This window comes from Carica papaya, chromosome 1, assembly GCF_054855325.1.
Source record: "Carica papaya isolate Zhongbai chromosome 1, ASM5485532v1, whole genome shotgun sequence".
In the NCBI taxonomy this organism is placed as follows: Eukaryota; Viridiplantae; Streptophyta; class Magnoliopsida; order Brassicales; family Caricaceae; genus Carica; species Carica papaya.
In genome coordinates, this window is record NC_142309.1 from 10,083,010 (window position 1) to 10,105,482 (window position 22,473).

General features: G+C 35.5%; 4 protein-coding genes across 5 annotated transcripts; 3 read left to right on the forward strand and 1 right to left on the reverse strand.

The window, feature by feature from the left end:
* Positions 1–467: 467 nt before the first annotated feature.
* On the reverse strand, positions 468–1,215 carry EMB2184 (Ribosomal protein L31). Of its 2 annotated transcripts, none has more exons than XM_022055697.2 (2): positions 1,057–1,215; positions 468–967 (listed from the first exon to the last, which is right to left on the reverse strand). In XM_022055697.2, exons 1-2 carry the CDS (start codon positions 1,114–1,116, stop codon positions 629–631), a joined length of 399 nt encoding a protein of 132 aa, XP_021911389.1. In that variant the 5' UTR covers positions 1,117–1,215; the 3' UTR covers positions 468–628. The 2 variants fall into 2 exon arrangements, with proteins under 2 accessions (XP_021911389.1, XP_021911388.1); XM_022055696.2 differs by having other exon boundaries at positions 468–970; positions 1,057–1,214.
* Positions 1,216–10,444: 9,229 nt separating this feature from the next.
* LOC110814392 (glucose-1-phosphate adenylyltransferase large subunit, chloroplastic/amyloplastic-like) lies at positions 10,445–15,941 on the forward strand. Its single transcript, XM_022041840.2, has 14 exons — positions 10,445–10,957; positions 11,119–11,241; positions 11,510–11,683; positions 11,879–11,971; positions 12,061–12,144; positions 12,291–12,346; positions 13,118–13,211; positions 13,356–13,541; positions 13,690–13,770; positions 14,174–14,260; positions 14,332–14,436; positions 15,014–15,120; positions 15,385–15,445; positions 15,546–15,941. The coding sequence occupies exons 1-14, from the start codon at positions 10,733–10,735 to the stop codon at positions 15,645–15,647; spliced, it is 1,578 nt and encodes a 525-aa protein (XP_021897532.1). The 5' UTR covers positions 10,445–10,732; the 3' UTR covers positions 15,648–15,941.
* Positions 15,942–16,637: 696 nt separating this feature from the next.
* LOC148269202 (dihydroflavonol 4-reductase-like) lies at positions 16,638–18,236 on the forward strand. The gene is made up of 6 exons (XM_088218911.1): positions 16,638–16,799; positions 16,908–17,077; positions 17,149–17,343; positions 17,442–17,601; positions 17,684–17,876; positions 17,965–18,236. Exons 1-6 carry the CDS (start codon positions 16,682–16,684, stop codon positions 18,116–18,118), a joined length of 990 nt encoding a protein of 329 aa, XP_088075037.1. The 5' UTR covers positions 16,638–16,681; the 3' UTR covers positions 18,119–18,236.
* Positions 18,237–18,458: 222 nt separating this feature from the next.
* Positions 18,459–22,235, forward strand: OTC (ornithine carbamoyltransferase). The gene is made up of 5 exons (XM_022041828.2): positions 18,459–18,766; positions 19,504–19,838; positions 20,315–20,446; positions 20,546–20,821; positions 21,859–22,235. The coding sequence occupies exons 1-5, from the start codon at positions 18,559–18,561 to the stop codon at positions 22,039–22,041; spliced, it is 1,134 nt and encodes a 377-aa protein (XP_021897520.1). The 5' UTR covers positions 18,459–18,558; the 3' UTR covers positions 22,042–22,235.
* Positions 22,236–22,473: the final 238 nt, after the last annotated feature.

Here is a 22,473-nt window from a genome sequence, read left to right on the forward strand (position 1 = left end):
GTTACTTGGGATGTTAAACAAGCATCCATCATTGATCCATCTTCAACTTTACTATCTGCATAAAATCCTATTAAATAAAATGATGATCCACTACCCATCTCCACATACTTCTGCACATGGACACACAGAAAATAGATTACCGTATGTTAGTATAATTCAATTACCACTCCCACCTCTATCCCTTCTGCTCTACAGAGGATCTTCCACCATCTGAAATAATGCTAGATCTATGAAAACCATTCAAAATAAAATCACTCATCCAAGATGATAAAATCTTGTCTTATTAATTCCTGATTACCCACTGCAAAATTAATGCCTGTTAGCCTTAGTTAACCCCTAAACTACACTCACTTCTGCCTCTCTAAATCCAGGCAACAGAATCTTGTAACCCCACATTGTATTTTCTTTTTCCTGTCCTTTCTCTACCGTTTTCACAGCTGCCTATCATAAATACAAAACCAAACTCATACACATAAAAGACATTCTTCCAACCACAATGTACACATTTCATTAATCCAGGAAACAAATCAATCACAACTCTAAACCAAGATTTGAAACAAACCAAAAAAAGAAAAAAAAAAAAGAGTGAATTTACTCAGAAGAATAAGGGAAGAAAGGGAGAAAGCAATCACTTCTTCTTGCCTTTGCCAGGGGACCTACGCTTGGTGGGAAGGACAATCTCCCCCTTGAGGACAGGAATCTCCATAATCTCCGACAACTCACCGAACTTCTTGCGGAACTTCTCAACCTGGTCGGCGTCGACAAGGACGGCACTGCGGTTGCCGAGGTAGAACGGGTGGTTACCGGACCACACATCCACCACGTACTCCTTCTGTGTCCCACCCGTCGTCATCACCAGCTCCCCGTTGCAGTAAACCTTCGCGTCCTCATGGAACTCAGGGTGTATGTCCTTCTTCCTACAGGTTATCAATGGCGAATTACCACTCCTCGCACTCACCACCTGTTTCTGCTGTCATTTTTTTGAAACAGAAAAGGGAAAAAATGAGAATAATCAAGTGGGTTTCATGAGAAACTTAGAGGAGCAGATTTGTTCACCTTTATGATAGGAGGAGAAGGCTTGATTTGGAGAAATGTGTTGGGTAGAGTTAACGCCATTGTTTATCTGGTGCGCGGAGAGGGAGAGGATGAGGATCTGCTACTTGCTAAGATAAATTGCTTCTGTAGTTGAATTTACATTTTTACCCCTCTGTTTGTGATTGGAATTGGGCCTTATTGGCCTCGTTCTACTTCTTTCGTTATATACTCACCTTCTGTTTTTAATTAGCACCCTACTAATTATTAATTAAAACTTTATATTAAAATTAATTCTTTTAAAATCTCAAAAAAATAGTCACTCAATTTTTTAATGTGAATTTAAAGAAAAATGTTACTCCTTATTTTTAGATTAATATATTTTCATATAGTTTTGGAAGAAGTTATTAACTTTATTAAATAATTGATATATTATCTAAGTTACATGTTCTTAACCATTTTGACAATATGTTTATTTTGTAAATAAATAAAAAAATTAAGTATTTTGATGGTACAAGTTAGAGAGTTACAAATTTATTTTTTTATAAAAATTTAAAATGAATTAATCACAAACAAAAAGTAAAATAAAAAAGTTAACTCAATATAATGTTTTTATTAATTGCATATTTAAATATAAATTATCAAAATAGTCATGACTCGTTTCATCAATTACATCATATAAAATTGCACCTTTATAAAATACAAATAATTTGATATTAGTTATATTGTCTCTAAGCCAATCACCAAAGATGGAATGTGGTATAGTTATGTAATAATCTTATTCATTTATAAATAATAATACTAAAAAACGTTTCTTTTGTCATGATTTGCTCCTTCACAATGAATATATCTTTTACCTATTATACCATAATATAATAAAAAAATTTAGGAAATTTTTGAAAGAAATTAGGATTGGGATAAGAATCACAATAATTCATATATTATGTCTTAATTTTCAAGATGTTCCTAATCATAGGATCATGAAAATTGAACACTTGTGATATATCTACTATCATTATATGTTATACTTAATACTTGTAATATAATCATTTTCATTTAATACTTACATAATTAATATAAAAGCTAGTGGATATGTATTCATCAAGAATGATTTTGATGACTAGCTCGCACAGAACTCTTTCATAGCAAATCATTATTGTGAAGTATGAAAGTCTATATAAGAATAGTATTGTTTATTTGTTGAACCTTAGATAACCATGATCACCTTGTAAATATCCCACCATGTTTTGATGTTACCAACATGTACATTGTAACGATTCCGAAAATATTCAAAGGAAATAAATTATAAATTAAGTGCGGAAGCGTAATAAATGTTAAAAGTTTACATTCCCTGTACAATAACTTAAATAACCAAACGGAGCTGCGGAATTCAGTTTTTTAAAAAACAAGAATAAGGAAATAAACAAAAAAATAAAGAAAACTAGCATCTACTCGTAATCATCTTGCAGTTCGGCATCTGGAACTTAATCCTCTTGATTTAAAATTGTTAAATAAGGAATTAACTACACTAGTTCAGTAAGGACATCACACTATATCACCGATACAGAAGTAAAAGTTGGTAGAAAATAAAAAAAAATACTAATAGAGTACTAAATTTAGTAAATTCATTTATCAATCATAAAACCATTTACCGTACACTCACCGTAGTAAAATTTATAAAAACAAGCTATACAAATAATAATATTATACATATCATAATTTCATGTATAATCAGCAACATAACACATATTATAATTATATATCCATTATCAATAAATCAAACAATAACTGTCACTCTTTTTACCGGCCTGTTGGTATCCATGGAGGTTCATAGGGATGTTCCCGCTACATGTAAACCCTTTCATTTAACAGTCTCAATTACAGACCGTCCCCATACCCCGTCCGGTATGAGCGCCAATTTACCAAACCTCAATACTTCGTCCGCTATGAGAGCGAAACGGGTCGTCCCTATACCCCGTCCAGTATGAGCGCCAAATTGTCAAGTCTTCATACCCCATTCGGTATGAGACAACGTTCACAGTAGGGTTTCCTATATACCCGATCCGTCCACTATCTCATAGGATATCCAGTAAGGTTGTCGTTTTATCTATGCATTTCATCACACAATTTTTACCGTTTAACTTTCATTTTTTCCGATTCAGCAGTAAATACATCAAATAAATCATACATGCATTCAAACCATAAAATCAATTAATAAGATACTATCATGTATTTAAACTATAAAACAATCAACAAAACAACATTAGAGAATTTTTGGTTTTGACTCCATTAGCAATCTGTAATTAATTATGCACATTTTCTAAATTCACACAAAATATCGTATTATTATTTATTTAGACTTCAATTTTATGATAGGGAATAGGGTGAGGGATCCTTACTCGATTTGATGTCCGAAAAGCTAAACTGTTCGACTGCGCTTACAGATGATTTTCGGGTTCCCCGAATTTTTTTCAGAAATTAAAACGCGCTAATAGTACCTACAAATATCTCAAACAAACCCAAAATTAGTCCCAGGGCCCACTTGGCCAATTTTAGAATTCCAGCACGGCGGCTCTGCTGTGCTCCAGTGACGGCCGGTGACGGTTTGCCTCAGGTCGGCTATTTTTGGCCATTTTCGACCAAATTCGGCCGATTCTACATCAATCCATATGAGAGAAAACACGTTAAATGGTCTCGGTTAGCCACTTTTTCTTTGGCGATGGGGTCTGGCGGTTAGGGTTATGGTTTGGTGTGGATGAAGGTTATTTATAGCTGTCCACTTTTGATCTGAGCCGTCTATTGCATTTGATTTGGACCATCCGATCACGATTAAATAGGGAGTGGATCTGTACCGTTCATCACGATTCAATCTAGACCATCCATCGCGATCTAATCTAGATTGTCCGATCGTATTTGGTGAGAGAACGCATCTGCGTCGTTCGTGCGCAGGGGAACGGATCTGAGTCGTTCGATCGCGAGCACGCGGATTGCCTGCGTGGCACTGCGTCAGTGTCCGCTGCCATGCGATGCGTCTTAGTTCGTCGGAACTGCTGACCGGGCGTCCCACGTGACAGAACTTTCTTAAATTATAATTTGATCCCAGTTTCTGATTTTCTTTCAAAAATACACTCAGAACCCAAATTTTCACCTATTTTTCCCAAAATTATTTTCAATTTCATCCTCCTTCAATTTTTACTTCATTTTACTCTAAATTAAATTAGAAAAAATTAAAAAATTATATTTATTAATTTTAAATTATATTAAAATCCTATTTTGGGGTATTATAACTCTCCCCTCTTAAAAGAAATTTGATCCCTCAAATTTGTCTCTCCCACTCTCAATCAAACACTGGGGATATTGGACTCTGAAGTCTGATTCTAGCTCCCATGTAGCCTCTCTCGATGTGTGGTTCTGCCATATGACCTTTACAAATAGAATTTTTTGGTTGTAGAGTAATATGCTCTTTCGATCCACAATGTCAACCAGTACTTCTCGTAAAACAGATCCTCCTAGAGTAGAAAAGGCTCGTAGGCCAAGACATGAGAGGGGTTCAGATTGTACTTGTATAGCATGGACACATGAAACACATTATGGACCTTGTAAAGTTCTGGAGGTAGTACTAGTCTGTAGGCAGCAGTACCAATTCTGTCTAAGATTTCAAATGGTCTAATAAATCAGTGGTTCAGTTTCTCCCTCTTGCCGAATCTACTGATTTTCTTGAAATGAGTGCCCTTAAAGAACACCCGATCACCTTTCTCAAATTTCAAATCCCTCATTCGAGTGTCCACATAACTCTTCTGTCTACTCTGAGCCATCTGGATGTTCTTCCTGATCTTAGCTATTTTGGATATAGTCTCCTCTACCAGATCTGGGCTGAATAGTTTTCTATCATCCACTTCTTCCCAATAAATCAGTGATCTGCATGGATGCCATATAACGCCTCATACGGAGTCATGCTAATACTCGCTTGGTAGCTGTTGTTGTAGGTAAACTCTATCAGGGATAGATGGTCATCCTAATGGCCCCCGAAGTCAAGAACACAAGCTCGGAATATATTCTTAAGTGTACGGATTATTCTTTCTAACTGTCCATCGATCTGATAGTGGAATGCAGTACTAAGGGACAGTTTCGTTCCCATGGCTTGCTGAAAGCTACACTAAAATCAAGAAGTGAACCTGGGGTCCCTGTCGGATACTACTGTTACTAGCACTTATGTAATCTGACTATTTCTCGGATATACATTCTTGCTAATTTGTCTAAGAGATCGGTCATCCTGCTGGCCAAGAAGTGGAAAGACTTGGTGGCCGGTCAACAATTACCCAGATGGCATTATGTCCTGAGCATGCCTTAGGTAATGCTGTCACGAAGTCCATAGTGATATGTTCCCACTTCTACTTTGGGATTGGTAATGGCTGAAGTAACCCACCTGGACATTGATAATCTGTCTTGACTTACTGACATACCAAATACTTAGAAACAAAATCAGTTATATCTTTTTTAATCTCGTTCCACCAAAATCGGGGTCACATACTTTGGTACATCTTAGTGCTTCTAGGATGCATGACGAACTTTGAGTTATGGGTCTCTGTCATAATGTTATTCTTTAACTCACTATCACTTGGAACACACATCCTGTCCTGGAATCTGAGCAACCCATCGACGGAGACTCGAAATTCTAGGTTAACTCCTTATTTTGTATCTTTTTTTAGGGCTGTTAGGGTGGAATCGGCGGACTGAACTTTCCTTATTCTCTGGATTAACTCAGGCTGAACAGTCAAGTGGCCCAAACATGTGACTCTCCTCAGGTCCTGAAGCCGTACCTGTTGTGCGGCCCCTATCTGCCTATATTCTGAAACCATCAAATGAGATAATGTACCTGCACTTTCCCTTTTGAGTGCGTCGGGTATCACGTTGCCCTTACCCGGGTGATACAAGATGTCGCAATCATAGTCTTTGAGAAGTTTTATCAACTTTCTCTAACGCATGTTGAGATCCTTTTGAGTGAATATATATTTCAAACTCTTGTGATCGGTATAGATCTTAAAGGTCTCCCCATATAAATAATGATGACAAGTCTTCAAGGCGTGTATGATTATGGCAAGCTCTAAGTTATGGTGCGATAGTTTTTCTCATGACTCTTCAGCTGTCTGAACCCATAAGTTATAACATTCTCATGCTTCATCAAAACACAACTCAGATCTAGGTAGGAGGCATCACTGTAAACTATATATCCACCCGATCCGCTCGGCAAGGCCAACACAGGTGCAGTAGTCAACCGCTTCTTTAGTTTTAAAAAACTTCTTTCACAGTTTTTGTTCCACTCAAACTTGACATTCTTCTTTGTGAGCTGAGTTAGAGGAGCAACTAGACTAGAAAACCCTTCCACAAACCTGCAGTAATAACCCACCATCCCCAAAAAATTACGAATCTCCTTAACTCATATCAAGCACTGCTTCGGGCTTTGGAACTTGATCATCTTAATATGAAATAGTTAAATAAGGAATTAGCTACACTAGCCTAGTAAGGACATCACACTATATCACCGACACATAAGTAAGATTGGTAGAAAATAAAAAAAAAACACTAATGGAGCACTAAATTTAGCAAATTCATTTATCAATCATAAAATCATTTACCGTCCATTCATTGTAGTGGAATTTATAAAACAACATATACAGACCATAACATTGTACAGATCATGATTTCATGTATAATTAGCAACATAACACATATTATAATTCTATATCCATCGTTAATAAATTAAATAACAACTGCCACTTTTTTTACCAGCCTGCTGGTATTCATGGGAGTTCATAGGGATATCTCCGCTACACGTGAACCCTTTCATTTAACATTCTTAATTACGGGCCGTCCCTATACCCCATCCGGTATGAATGCCAATTTATCAAACCTCAATACTCCATCCAGTATGAAGGTGAAACGAGCCATCCCCATACCCCGTTCGGTCTGAACGCCAAATTGTCAAGTCTTCATACCCCCGTCTGGTATAAGACAACGTTCACAGTAGGGTTCCTTATGTACTCGGTCCGTCCACCATCTCCTAGGATATTCAATAAGGCTACCGTTTCATCTATTCATTTCATCATACAATTTTTACCGTTTAACCTTCATTTTTTTCGATTCAATGGTAAACACATAGAATAAACTATAGATGCATTCAAAGCCATAAAATCAATTAATAAGGTACTATCATGCATTTAAACTATAAAACAATTAACAAAGCAACAATAGAGAATTTTCGATTTTCACTCCATTAGCAATCCATAATTAATTATGCACATTTTCTAAATTCACATAAAATATCGTATTATTATTTATTTAAACTTCAATTCTATGATAGGGAATAGGGTGAGGGATCCTTACTTGATTTGATGTCCGAAAAACTAAGCTGTTCGACCTCGCCTACAAGCGATTCTTGGGTTCCCTGAATTTTTCTTTGAGAATTAAAACGCGCTAATAGTACCTATAAATGTCCCAAACAAACCCAAAATCAGTCATAGAGCCCACTTAGCCAATTCCGGCGACGGTGCCGCTGCCCGTGGCGGCGATCCACCTCGGATCGACTGTTTTCGGCCATTTTCTGCCGAATTCAGCCGATTCTGCATCGATCCCTATGAGAAAACAAGTTAAAGGGCCTTGGTTGGCTAAAAAAATATAAAAAATCGAAACTCATCGGCGTCGGGGCTCTCCGATGCGGCGGCTCTTCCGGCTTACGTTGTGGTTGGGTGTTTTGCTCCAGTACTCTTGTAGAGAAGAACACGATGATTACAACGGTGAAAAAATTACATAGAACGAGAATTGGGAAGGACCTTATCGGAGGCGTTTTGTGAAATTTCTCGCGGCAGTACTGCTAGGTTTTGCCTGCTTTTTTCGGCCAATTGGCTGCTACTTTTGCTCCAATTTGGCTATAGGTGTGTTTAGAATTGAATTCCAAGGAAAAGGAGAAATTTTTACCTTTTTTGACGGTCGTAAAGGGCTCCGGTGCAATAGCGGGTGGCAGCGGTCTCCTTCCTGGCGACTAGGTCTTCTTCTCCGGCGATGGGGTCTTGCGGCTAGGATTAGGATTTGGTATGGATGGAGTTTATTTATATCCATCCCCTTTTGATCTAGGCCATCCATCACATTTGATCTGGATCGTCTGATCATAATTAAATAGAGAGTGGATCTAAGCCGTTCATCGCGATCTAATCTAGGGCGTCCATCACGATCTAATATGGACCGTCCTATCGCATTCAAATCTGACCGTCCGATCTCGTTTGGGAAGGGAACGCATATGAGTCGTTTGAGCTCGCGGGAACAGATCTGAGCCGTTCGATCGCGGGCACGCGGATCGCCCGCGTAGTCCCCCCCGCGTGACACTGCATCAGCGTCCGCTGCCACGCAGCACGTCCTGGTTCGTCGGAGCTGCTGACCTCCAACGTGGGATAACTTTCTTAAATTGTAATTTGACCGTCGATTTCTGATTTTTCTTTCAAACATACCCCCATAACCCAATTTTTCACCCACTTTCCCCAAAATTATTTTCAATTTCATCATCCTTCAATTTTTACTTCATTTTTACTCTAAATTAAATTAGAAAAAATTAAAAAATTATATTTATTAATTTTAAATTACATTAAAATCCTATTTTGGGATGTTACATACATATTAGTGTACTATATATAGATATTTACTAAATTAAGTACGAAACTCATGAATGTGAGTATCAATGAAGTATATCACAAGTGTCCCAAATATGCCATCTTGCAATTAGTAATTAACAACTTAGTTACTAGCTCTCAACTATTATGACCCCCTTGTACTATGATCCTAATTCCTTTTAAAAATATGTCACACACTTTTTACTACATTATGAATTTATTTATTTATTTAATCACACAGTACATAATGAAATTAATATATTACATTTGGTTATTCATAATAATAAATATTTACATCAATCAATTGTAAAGCTGTTACATAATTATATCAAATTATTGCATTTGACGATTGATTTAATGACGTATCACTAATAGTTCATACTAGAACTCATTTTTCTTTTCTATTTCATGAAGATAGTTAGAGATTGCTTGCATAATGACATATATTTTTATCCTAAAAATTCTTTAATTTATGGTAAATTTTTTTTGCTGATTTATCAAATTATTAAATATTTTTTAATTATAAAATTTGTAGGTTTATAATTGGCCATCACCATAATATAAGTTAAGATCTCAGTAGAGGTTTTTTTTTTTTTTAACAAAGGAGGAAAATGAAAACAAAAATTAAAGATTTATAAGAAACACGTTTTAAACCAAGAAACACCAATGAGGTTTTCGTTCACAATGTTAGGGAGTGTTGCAAACAGAGATTGCTGAGTCTGAACATCAAGAGAATACGAGAAAACTTGATTAGCTAAGTGGTCAGCGTAACAATTACTTTCTTTGTGAACATGTTAGATGTTGACGTTTTAATCATTCTCTAAATAAGCCTGTATTGCTAGAACCATGTAGGAATTAATATTGATGTGAACAATATTTTTGTCGAGGACTCTAGTCAGAATCTGAACTGTAAGACTGCTATTCAGTTTGAGAATGACTCTACATGCAAATTGGATAACAGTTTTGCAATTCAGATCTTGACTAGAGTACTCAACAAGAATATTATTCACATCAATAGAGGGTTTTGATACACCAATATATGGTAAATATAATCTTTGCAACAAAAGTAGAGTATAAATTAAATAGAAGAATAAAGATTAAGAGGTAAGGTGGATAAAATTAGAAAGAATTTGTAATAGTTAATTGGATATCATGACCTTCGTTATCATGTAATTGATGAATATTATGTTTGATTTAGATTATACTAATTAATTAGTTTTTTTTTTTGTTTAATATTGTTGAATATTAGTAACGAAATTCATAAACATCAATTTAGATAATTTATTATAGATATTTTAATCTTTATATTGTTATTGAATCATAATGACTTATTAAAAATGATAGAAATATAAAAAATAATAATAATTCAAAATTAATTGACCAAAAAAACTTGTAAACATAGAAAATCAATTATCATAAATTCTTCTCAATTCTATTATCTCCTTCCTCCTCAACTCCATACACTTGGATATCAATAATTAATATCGTGTCATTTGTTATTATGTTAGCAGAAAAATCTTAGCTGAAATCTTTATTATATAAAAGAATAAAAAAACTTAGACAAATAAAATAAAAAAGAACATTAGTGCAAGTTATTTAATGCTACATAGTAATAATAATAATAATAATAATAATAATAATATACTGAAATTCCATTACGAGTATATAATTAGTAAATAAACGAAAGTTAAAGAGTTGAAATTCCGTAATGACTACGTCGATAAATGAAATGCTATAAGTATTTATGAATGAAAGTGTGGTGAACTGCCACATGGTGAAGCTCGTAGAGCCCGCATGGTGAGGAGACCAACGGTGAGCAGCAGATCACAGAAGAGTGTTGAATCTTCCGTTTCCTTCATCACTTCATTATTAAATTCCAGGGTTGCTGCAAGGCTCCCTAACCCATAACTTCAAATAAAAAACAACTCATTTTCATCTTTTTTTCCTGATCAAAGAGTTTCTCATCTTTTTAAATTCCATACTCCAATCTCTAGGCATTTGTCATCTCTAGCTGTTCTGATTTGCTCACTATTTCACCAATGGATTCCTGCTCTGCGGCATTCACTGTTACAAATGCCATTAGCAAAGGAGGTATCAGCAATGGAGTTAGCATGTTTTGGGGCGAGAGTGTCATGAGCCGTCTGCGGAACAGAGATTGGAGCGGTCGGTTCTCGCAGAATTTGAAAATTGAAAGAAAAGCTACGCGGATCAAGCGCGGAGTTGCTTACTCTCTTATTACTTCAGATATTGACAAAGAATTCATGGTGAGTATAGTCATAGGTTACATCAAAGTGAATATTCTTTTCCTTTTTTTTTTAATACTTTGTCGATAAGCTGTCAGAAATTCGCTGCAATCTGATTCTTTTTCCTTTTCCCTGAATCCGGCAACTATTCTAACTATTGGTTTTGATTTTTGAGATAACAGACATTTAAGAGACCATTTTTCACCACACCGAAAGCAGATCCGAAGAATGTAGCATCCATCATATTGGGTGGAGGAGCTGGTACACGTCTGTTTCCTCTTACTAGCCGAAGGGCAAAGCCAGCGGTGAGAGATTACTAACTCCTGATTTCCTACGAATTTAATTAGTACGATAATCACTGGATTATTTAAAAATTGCCTAGCTGCCTAAGTTCTGGAAACAAGAGTCATGATTAGTGGGTTCCATAAATCATTTGTAAATAAAGAAACATGCTAAATATGCTTGCTTTTGTTTAAGGAAATATTATTTTTTAAAGGAAAGAATAAGAGGTTGTATTCAATTCAAATTTGGATTCTGAGTGTTACCATAATTTTTTTTTTGTTTGGCATGCAGGTTCCTATTGGGGGTTGTTATAGGTTGATTGATATCCCAATGAGCAATTGCATTAACAGTGGTATAAGAAAGATATTTATTTTAACTCAGTTCAACTCCTTTTCCCTCAATCGTCACCTTGCTCGCACATACAATTTTGGAAATGGTGTGAATTTTGGAGATGGATTTGTTGAGGTAAGATTATTTTTTAGCAAAATATAGTATGTTAAAACTGCATAGTTGAGACAAAATTATCTTTAAACTACAAAATGCTTTGTTATTATGCTATACGTGAAAAGGCTGCCTCGAGGAGCTCTGCCATTTTTCCACACATCTACAAATTGCAGATTTTGAAACTTTCTGACTGGATTCTGTTGATCTGACAAGTAGGTTTTAGCTGCTACTCTAACACCAGGAGAAACAGGAAAAACTTGGTTCCAAGGAACAGCAGATGCTGTGAGGCAATTCATATGGGTCTTTGAGGTGATTGCTTAGACTTTTGACTTCATGCTAGTAATTCTTAACCAAGAGACATGAAAGTATACTGACTGAGACTTAAGTGAGTAATTCAGAGTGCAAAGAACAAAAATGTTGAGCATGTACTGATCTTATCTGGCGATCATCTATATCGGATGGACTATATGGAATTTGTGCAGGTATTACTATCGCACTTTCTGCTGGAATTTTGCGCATCTATTTCATTTTTTTTTTCTGTAACATGCATTAAGATATTCTTTTATCTAATATGTTTTAAGAATTTTAAATGGAATAATGTTGCTTATTAATGGTATTATTGCTGCAGAAACATATTGAAACTAATGCTGACATTACAGTTTCATGTGTACCCATGGATGACAGGTATACACCTTTATACTATTGCATTTCCTTTCTCTGGGAAAAGATCATAACAACACTTGTATTTTCTGAATATGCCATTTAAACTAAGAGAACAATATTTAAGGTTCTGATCTCTCAGTAATCTGCCATTTCCTTTGGGTTTAACATCTTCAGTTTCTGGATGAAATACATTTCTGGTGTTGAGGACATTAATCATGCATTGATGTTACCTCTATGAATTCTAGTTCTATAATTAGTTTTGGTTGTGTTGGAACTAGAAAGAGATTGGAAAGGAATGGCAATCGTGATGGGGTTCTCGGTCTTGCATGGTCTAACACTTGCAATCAAATAGCATCTATGCTTATTTCATGGAAGGACACTTTGATGTGCAAGTGAAGCAAGAACTTTAAGAGACCTGAACGTACAAAAAGTTTATTTGAGCTTGATTAGCATCTGCTATTCCTCCTGATCAGTTTATATAGGTGAGCATGTTAATTATCATCCATCAGGCCATGGGCATGATGGGGAGATCATGGATGACATAATAGGCATTTGAAAAAGACAAGGAGAGTTCTGCTTCCAGTAAAGTGGTAAATGTTGCCAGTGGGTAGGATGACAGTACTAGTGGTTTGTGTAGTGTATGTCATTGACGTGATGTAGATAGTGGCAATGGTAGGTTTTAAGTGATCTGGTAGCTAAAATGGCAACATTGGGATGCCCAAGCCCACATGCATGCTCTCGTAGGGTAGGGCTCTGTGATTAAAAGTAGACTTATACTATTATTTTTTGCAGCCGTGCATCAGATTATGGACTGGTGAAGATTGACCAATCCGGACGAATAATCCAATTTGCTGAGAAACCAAAAGGCAATGACCTGAAAGCAATGGTAGACACCTCTGGAATTTATTGTTACAAGATAGGGTTTTAATTGTGCTAACTGAGATTTGTCATAGATATTTTCTGCAGCTGTTATGGTATACTAGCTTTTGCCTAATTTTTTCTGCTTGTTTGTTTGATATTTGCATTGCAGCAAGTTGACACTACCGTTCTTGGGCTATCCAGGCATGAATCTGCCAAATTCCCTTATATTGCATCAATGGGGGTTTATGTATTTAGGACTGAGGTTCTGCTAAACCTTTTGAAATCAAGCTATCCCACTTGCAATGACTTTGGGTCTGAAATTATTCCATCCGCCGTGACAGATCACAAAGTCCAAGTATGTAAAATTTAAGGAATGATTTTCATCATATATTTTCTTTTCTTGTGGTCTTTCAATACTGATTGGTCTTGAGTTTGAATACATTAATTTAATATAGAGATGAAATGATCAAACTGCTGAGTTCACGGGTCTCCTATATTTACAGGCATATTTATTTAATGATTATTGGGAGGATATTGGAACAATAAAGTCCTTTTTTGACTCGAACTTGGCCCTCACTGAACAGGTTGGTTATACTATTATGCATATGCTCCATTTAGCATATAAAAATGTTTTCTAGTTGTATATAGTGATGTGTTTGTTTGGTATTTTTAAGTATAAAAGCAAAACATAAGAAAGAGAGTTTTTTCATTCTTTTCAAACTCAAGCCACATTTCATTAATATTTTTCAAACTGTGATTTCATTTTAAACTAGCACATGTATTGATATTGAACATATATGAGTGTACGACATGAAAATTTAATATTTTTATATACCAAACAAAACCTTTTATCTCTATTAATTCTCTAGCCCTATTTGTAATAACTGTGTACCTTGTTGAGTCACAGATAATTCATTTGTAAGTATTTCATAATGTTTTTGTTGTGTGTTTGAATCTGGGCTAATAAGGTAGTGTATTTTCATACAGCCCCCAAAGTTTGAATTCTATGATCCGAAGACACCTTTCTTCACATCTCCAAGATTCTTGCCACCTACCAAAGTTGATAGATGCAGGGTATGCTTTTGAGTTTCAATGAGGGTGTGATTTTAATTGCTTCTTGCAACCTCACAACCGAGCTATTGCAGATTACAGATGCTATAATTTCACATGGTTGCTTCTTGCGAGAATGCAGCATAGAACACACTATAGTGGGTGTGCGTTCACGTTTGGAGTCTGGAGTGGAGCTTAAGGTGAGCCAATTTTCCTTTTCATCTTTCTTTAGAGAGAGACATAGTAAGACCTGTTGATAAACAAAGGAACCCAGAGCCAAGGTTACAATACCTAACTACATCCAGGACAATTCACATTTGAAAGTAGACGCACTCCAATGGAAAGGCAAATATCATAGTGTTCTAGTTGATGAAATTGGCACCACCAGGAATCAGTTCCTCAGTTCCAGCGGAAACAAACTCTATAAAAAAGTGCTCTTGCTAATTTAGTAGGATAAATATTATAACCATTGTGTTCCACCTCTCCAAAGCTAGTTTGTTTGTGGTTTTATGCAACCATTTCTCAATGCAAGTTGCATGATAAACCAAGGTCGCAGAAGAAAAGGGAAAGTATCCTCTCCAAAAGAATTCCTCATAAATTGCTCCATTTCTTATTTTATTATCATGATATAATTATCCTCTATTATAAACCAAAGTGGCCATTATTTTCGTTTGTTCACATGGGTAACTTTTTTAACACCTGGACATTACTTGTAATCTTTTCTATTTTTAAGGCATGCACTGATTATTTGCAATTTGAGTTTGTATATTCCTGCAGGATACTATGATGATGGGTGCAGACTACTATCAAACGGATTCTGAAATTGCTTCTCTCCTTGCAGAAGGAAAGGTTCCAATTGGTGTTGGACAGAATACCAAAATCAGGTGAGACTCTGTGAAGGCACACGGTGGTACAGGGCAGCATTGCCCAGACTGCAAAAATGACTGCAGAGTCCTCAAATCAAATTTTATCTAGAAGACAGCATATTTTAATGGTTGAAATATGCTATGAAAATTATGTAAAAGTATTTTGTTGCGAGAAAATATTTGTCAAGTATATATATTTATAGACATGTATCTGTGTAATATAAAGGGGAAAATGTTAACGCATAAGTTTTTGTTGATGCTCATCTATTTCTCATTTTGAAGGAATTGCATTATCGACAAGAATGCCAAGATAGGGAAGGATGTGGTCATTGCAAATGCTGATGTAAGTATAGCTTCCAGTTCCTTGATTCTTGAAAATTTCAAACAACCGAAATATATTACAAGATGCTAACAGTCATGAACGATATTCTACAACTTGTCAGGGTGTTGAAGAAGCAGACAGAGCTAGTGACGGATTTTACATTAGGTCCGGAATCACAGTCATACTGAAGAATGCAACAATTCGAGATGGAATGATTATTTAAACAAAATCTTTCAGGAACATGCCCTGAAAAGCTGATATTTTTGCTGCCTTTTAACTAGTCTAGTTTGAGCCTGTAGTGAAAACTTATGTGGTAATAAGGCTTTATGTTTGTATGTAAGTTATGGTAATCCATTAGCTTACCAAAGAAAAGCCAGTTGTAGGTTTTCTTTTTTTTTTTTTTTTTTTTTTTTTTTTTTCAAACAAATATATAATTACACTACAGCTCTATTAGTTTTTTGCATTGTAGTGTAAGACTATCATCTGCAGATGGCAATTAACACCCGTTGAAGAACAAGTATCATCTTCCTTTCTAAATTGACTTCTCCATATATACTGATACATATAACCTTGAAAACTGGTAGGACATAAAGATGACAATGCATCGATTTTGGATAGGTTCTGTAAAATACAAACACGACCCATTTATGAATAGAAAAAATCTTAATCTGCCATAAGCTCAGGATAAGTTCATTAAAATTTCGAACCAACTCCATTGACCCAGACTCAATATATAAAATAATGACAGTTTTATATTTCCACTTTCCTGTAGAAAAATTATATAAATATCTAACTTGATTTAAACATAAAATTGATTTGAAATTAAAATACAATTATCATTTAAGTTTATATCATGTTCTTAATTCAGGAAATTAAAATCTAAACAATTCTCAAATTCAATACTGAGTTATGTTATTTTGATTGAAAAAGTAGTTTGGTTTAGTAGGTAATGGTGGTTTTTAGTTATACGTGTAATTTCAAGAAATGGAGACAAGACCAAGCTTTGCTTGGTTAAAAAACTGAAAGCAAATTATGAAGTTTAGGCGGCGACAAACGCACGTGCTATTTACCATCTAACGACGCGTTCCTGGTAGCTCATGCCTAACTATCGTCAAGAAAGTTAGATGCATGCTATGCCACCTTCAAAAATCCATCTATATATATATATACATGCATACATACTAATATATATGTATGTACGTATAATCTCACGTGTAAAGACGTAAGAAAACCAAAAAAAAAAAAAAAAAAAAAATTATGGGAAACAACAAAGAGACAGTGTGCGTGACCGGGGCGTCTGGGTTCATTGGCTCCTGGCTCGTTATGAGGCTCTTAGAGCGCGGTTATATGGTTCGAGCCACCGCGCGTGACCCTGGTCTGCTTCATTTCTAATTATCACATTTTTCATTTATTATTTTACTATGATATTTATTGCTTTAGCTCCCGTTTTGTATTATTATTTTTTGAAAAATTTTTGGGACAGATAATGAGAAAAAAGTGAAGCACTTGATAGAGTTACCCAATGCCAAAACCCATCTTAGTCTATGGAAGGCTGATTTAGGAGAAGAAGGGAGCTTCGATGAAGCAATTCAAGATTGCACCGGTGTGTTTCATGTTGCTACTCCTATGGATTTTGAGTCCAAAGATCCCGAGGTATCTCAAATTTCGTAACTGCCCATGAACTTAACTTAATTATAGGTATTAAACAAAAATAATTTTGGCAGAATGAAGTGATAAAGCCGACAGTTGAAGGTGTTTTGAGCATAATGAAAGCTTGTGCGAAGGCAAAAACAGTGAGAAGACTTGTATTTACTTCATCAGCAGGAACTGTTAATGTCGAACAGCACCAGAAACCAGTTTATGATGAAAGTTGTTGGAGTGATTTGGAATTTATCCAGGAGAAGAAGATGACTGGATGGGTCAGTAGTTTAGTTACTATAATCCCATTTTGCTTGTTCTTTTTGCCAATTTTCATATTCATAATTAATTAATTGTATGCACATTTATATATGTATAGATGTATTTCGTGTCAAAGATTCTCGCAGAGAAAGCAGCCTGGGAAGTTGCTGAAGAAAACCACATTGAGTTTATCAGTATTATACCCCCTCTTGTTGTGGGTTCGTTCATTATGCAAACAATGCCACCCAGTCTCATCACTGCGCTTTCTCCAATTACCAGTACGTTTTACTAATTAATATTTTAATTAAAATTTCACTTAATAAATTACTTTGATTATCAATTTGTGAATTTAAATTGCAGGAAACGAAGCTCACTATTCAATAATAAAACAAGGCCAGTTTGTTCATCTGGATGACCTCTGCAATGCTCATATTTTTCTCTTTGAACACCCTCAAGCACAGGGCCGCTACATTTGTTCCTCTCAGGAAGCCACCATTTTTGATATTGCAAAATTGCTTAGACAAAAATACCCACAATACAACATCCCTACAAAGTAAGCCATTTCTTCTAATCTTTACAAATTTGTTTGAAAGGGTAAATTTTTGTGATGATATATATATATATATATATGGGCGTGTCAGGTTCAAAGATGTGGAGGAAGAGAAACTGGAGAATGTAATATTCAGTTCAAAAAGATTGAAGGAATTGGGTTTTGAATTCAAATACAGCTTAGACCAAATGTTTACTGAAGCTGTTGATACATGCCGAGCCAAGGGTTTGCTTCCCTCTTTCTAATCAAAATTGATGGCAGATGCCTAATACAATCTTATTTATGTATTTTGTTTTATTGTTGGAACAAAGAAATTTTATTTCCATGTCATAAATAATATATTTTGTTTGATTGTTGGATGAATCTTGATGTAAAGATTTGTTTATTTAACGACCACCATCAATTCCAGGTAAACGACAAAATAAGAATTTTAATACGAGTTTCAAATTTTTTTTAATTAATTATTATGATCATCATATTAAATTTTATTTCTATGTTTAAAACTTTTAAATATTTTTTTAAAAAACTAATAAATAAATAAACAAACACTAATGAGTCGAGGGCATCCACGCCAACTCGCACCATATAAAATGCCCCTCTCTCTCTCTCTCTCTCTCTTTAAACCACTTGATACTACTCTCCTCGACTAAATTCTTCCACCTTCCCTGACTACCGAGGAACAGTCATGGCGGCTATTTCTTGCCAAAATGCAGTTCAATCAAGCAAGCTTCCTCTGTCTTCTTCTTCCTCTTTCTCCGGTAAGAATATTCGCAAATCATCCCGATTTCCCGGTGTATCATTCTTCTCTCCGGCCACTTTCTCGGCTACCGGGCGACGACTCTCCTGCCAGGACTCCTCCACTACCTCACCTTCCGCTTTGGTCGATGTCGAAGGTCTGTATTCTCTTCTCACATTATTAATGTTTTCTGTTATGATCTGGTTTCGTTCTTTTCAACCCTCCCCTTTTTTTCAATTGCGATTCTTTGAATTATTTTGAACTATTTGTGATTTTGGGTTTTAGGTATTTTATTATTTCAATGGTGAGAAAACATAGAATAAGCCTTTCCTGCATGTGTGTGCTCGACTCAGGTTCTAGTGTTCTGCGCGTTTGGTCAAGAAATTTTGGGAATGATTGACAATGTAGGCATTAAGTTTATTTGACTAATCTACGCAAATATTGCTCGATTAGTGCATTTTCTTCATCCGGTTGGAGGCGAAAGAAGTTTTGATTCAAACATTTTTCATATCCTCAAGGACTAATTATATTTTTAGTGATAAAAAGATATAACAAGTTGTCTACCATTACCTTGTTTTTAAGAGATTTAACAGTCCGGAGCATTTATGGTTGCATTTAAAGTAGCCAAAGGAAGTATTTTCATTTCCGTAAGAGCTACAAGAAATAATTTATCCATGTTGTTTACATGGTTTCTGGTTACTCATTCTGACAATAATCATGACCAAAGAAAGTAATTCTTGAATTCTGATGCTGAAACGTGAAAGCACAATTTCTAAATGAACATTGGAGCAGTGCGTCTTCCTCCCCCACAGTGGATTCTTGAAAAAGAACAAAATAATATGCTAGACACTAGCGTAATGTCGTCTTGTTTGTTTGTTTGTTTGCTTTTTGCAGCAAAAAAGGAACTCAAAGATTTTCTGCACATTAGTGATTTTGATAAAGACACCATAATTAAGATCTTAGACAAGGCTGCGGAGGTCAAGGCACTTCTAAACTCGGGAGAGAGAACATTTCTTCCTTTTAAAGGGAAGACCATGGCAATGATTTTTGCAAAGCCATCAATGAGAACACGTGTTTCATTTGAGACTGGATTTTTCTTGCTTGGGGGCCATGCCATATATTTAGGACCTGATGATATCCAGATGGGAAAGCGTGAGGAAACTCGTGATGTTGCTCGTGTTTTATCTCGCTACAATGACATCATTATGGCACGCTTGTTTGCTCATCAGGTATGATGGTGAGTTTTTCATGTTTGTGAGTTGTTTTATCTGCTATTTCACACTGTTTGGCTATGAATGAATTTGATATCTACCCTTTTATATCTTCTACAATTATTAATAGCATTGTGCATGAAGATTGACAATTTTTTTGAAGTAGAACCATTTTTTATATGTATTCTCTTGTGTATTTTCGTTCTGATTAACCCATTTTATTGCTTTTGTAATCTTTAGATCATAGATTTTTTGAGTTTTGACACCTATATATTGCTAGATAGAAATGTCTGGAAGATTTTTAGTTCACGTGTCTCCTGGGAAGATGTCCATGATTCTCACTTTTCTTGTTCGTTTATTTTTTTGTGCTGATTCACTTAGTAACAGTGGTTCAATTGGCCAATTGTCATATGTTGCGTCTTTGTCAAATCTGGTTTTCCCAATTTTCTCTCGAAGTAAAAACTAGAAATGCAATCTACTTTGTTCTGTTTCAGGACATTCTTGATCTGGCTAAGTATGCAACTGTACCTGTCATCAATGGTCTAACAGACTATAACCATCCTTGCCAAATAATGGCCGACGCCCTTACAATTATTGAACACATCGGTCAATTGGAAGGAACTAAGGTAGATTATTATGCAGATTCTAATGGTTGCTGTTTCTGTCTATGTTCTCTATCTGGCTGTGTGATTATAATCTGAACCTGATGCCAACGCAAAATCCAGGTTGTCTACATTGGAGATGGAAATAACATTGTCCACTCTTGGTTGCTTCTGGCATCTGTTATTCCTTTCCATTTTATTTGCGCCTGTCCCAAAGGTTTTGAACCAGGTAAGGAGACAGTTGAAAAGGCAAAACAGGCTGGAATAAGCAAGATTGAGATTACAAATGATCCAAAAGAAGCTGTTAGAGGAGCTGATGTTGTTTACTCAGACGTGTGGGCCAGCATGGGGCAGAAGGAAGAGGCTGCATATCGCCGTCAAGCATTTCAAGGATTTCAGGTTTGTGTTTTGATGTTGATTTCAGACTATATGACATAAAATTTTTTTTTCATGTTTATCTATTCTGAAATCAGTTTTTAGCAATATGTGATTTAAGTGTGTTGTGGCATCTTTCAAGAAAATGATTGCTTTGAAATTCCAAAGACTACTCTAATTAGAAAGTCCCTGGGTACCAGATTGAGAAGTGCATAAGCATAGAGAAATTTCTTTATTTTTGTGTTAATAGTTTAAAGTGTGGTGAAGAAGCATTTTAAACTCATTTCAATGTGCACTATGTATGAATGATAACTATGATAGTTAAGATACTAGGAATATTTAGATTTGAGGATTTATGATGAGTACCAGTTATTCCATTATAGTTGTAGGATCCTGAGAGTTTATTTTCCCTCCAAATCTTGAGGTACTTGAATAAACTCTTCATTTCAAAGTAACTTCAGTATGCATCTAAATTCAAGATGAATTGAATATATGCTGTTTTACTGCAGACTAAATCCAGAATTTGTATGGAATTTATTTGCTAATATACACATATTTTAACCAGAAGATAATGAGCCAAGAACATCTAGCTCAAATGGCATAACATCTAGCTCAAAGTACTGTCTCTACTCCAATCTCAAAAGATAAAAAGGAATATGACGGGAGTGCTACGTAAATGAAAAAATTTTCATATGGAGTTCCATTTGGAATTGAGATGGTAAATTCCAAATTCTTGTTTTAACTCCATGTGGAATTTTTACCTGTTTTCCTAACTAAACTAAGTGTGAATTTGCTAATCAATTTGACATTCTGAATTTGTTACAAAACATAGCATAGATTTGGTTTACCTAATTTAAATGTCAAAATTTGATTTCTAAGTACCTATTGTAATTGAATATGTGTTGCAAAAATGATGAGCTTTGGAATGGTATTGAACAATCATCGTTACATTTTTCCCTCTAGTTATACCTAATTTGGCATCTGGACAAATTTCATCCTGGATGGTTCATTTCTTTTTATTTATTGATTGCCCAAATGCTTTTGCATGCAACAACCTGCAGGTGGATGAAACTCTAATGAAGTTGGCTGGTCCAAAAGCCTATTTTATGCATTGTTTGCCAGCAGAAAGAGGGGTAGAAGTGACCGAAGGCGTAATTGAGGCCTCAAATTCCATTGTCTTTCCTCAAGCTGAGAACCGTATGCATGCACAGAATGCTATAATGCTTCATTTACTGGGCTTTTAATAACCTGGTGACCACCATTTGTTATTGTGGCCAAGTTGCGGTTTTGTAAGAGATCGAAGTCAGTACTTTTGTTTTGTAAGATTTCGCCTTAAATTATTTGTAAAGAAGTACGTTTTATCGTCTCCATTTGGTGTTAGGACTTGTAAACCTTGAGTTACTGTCTCATGTTTAATAAATTGTTAGCTTTTCCGAGATGAGTTATGTAGGCTGTGGAAGCGCCAGTCTTCAGCTTTCTGTCTACAACTATCTTTTCTCACCGAAAGCCTCTCCTTTTATAGGCAAAATCCACACCCAGAAGACTCCAAATCAATTGGCTCCCTTTTCTTCTTCAGATCGCCCTTCCTCTTTCTCAAGTCTTCTTCACGTCTTCTTCCTCTTATCTGCTGCTCTCCTTGCTGCATCGTCTATGAATTGTCTTTATCACTATTCAGT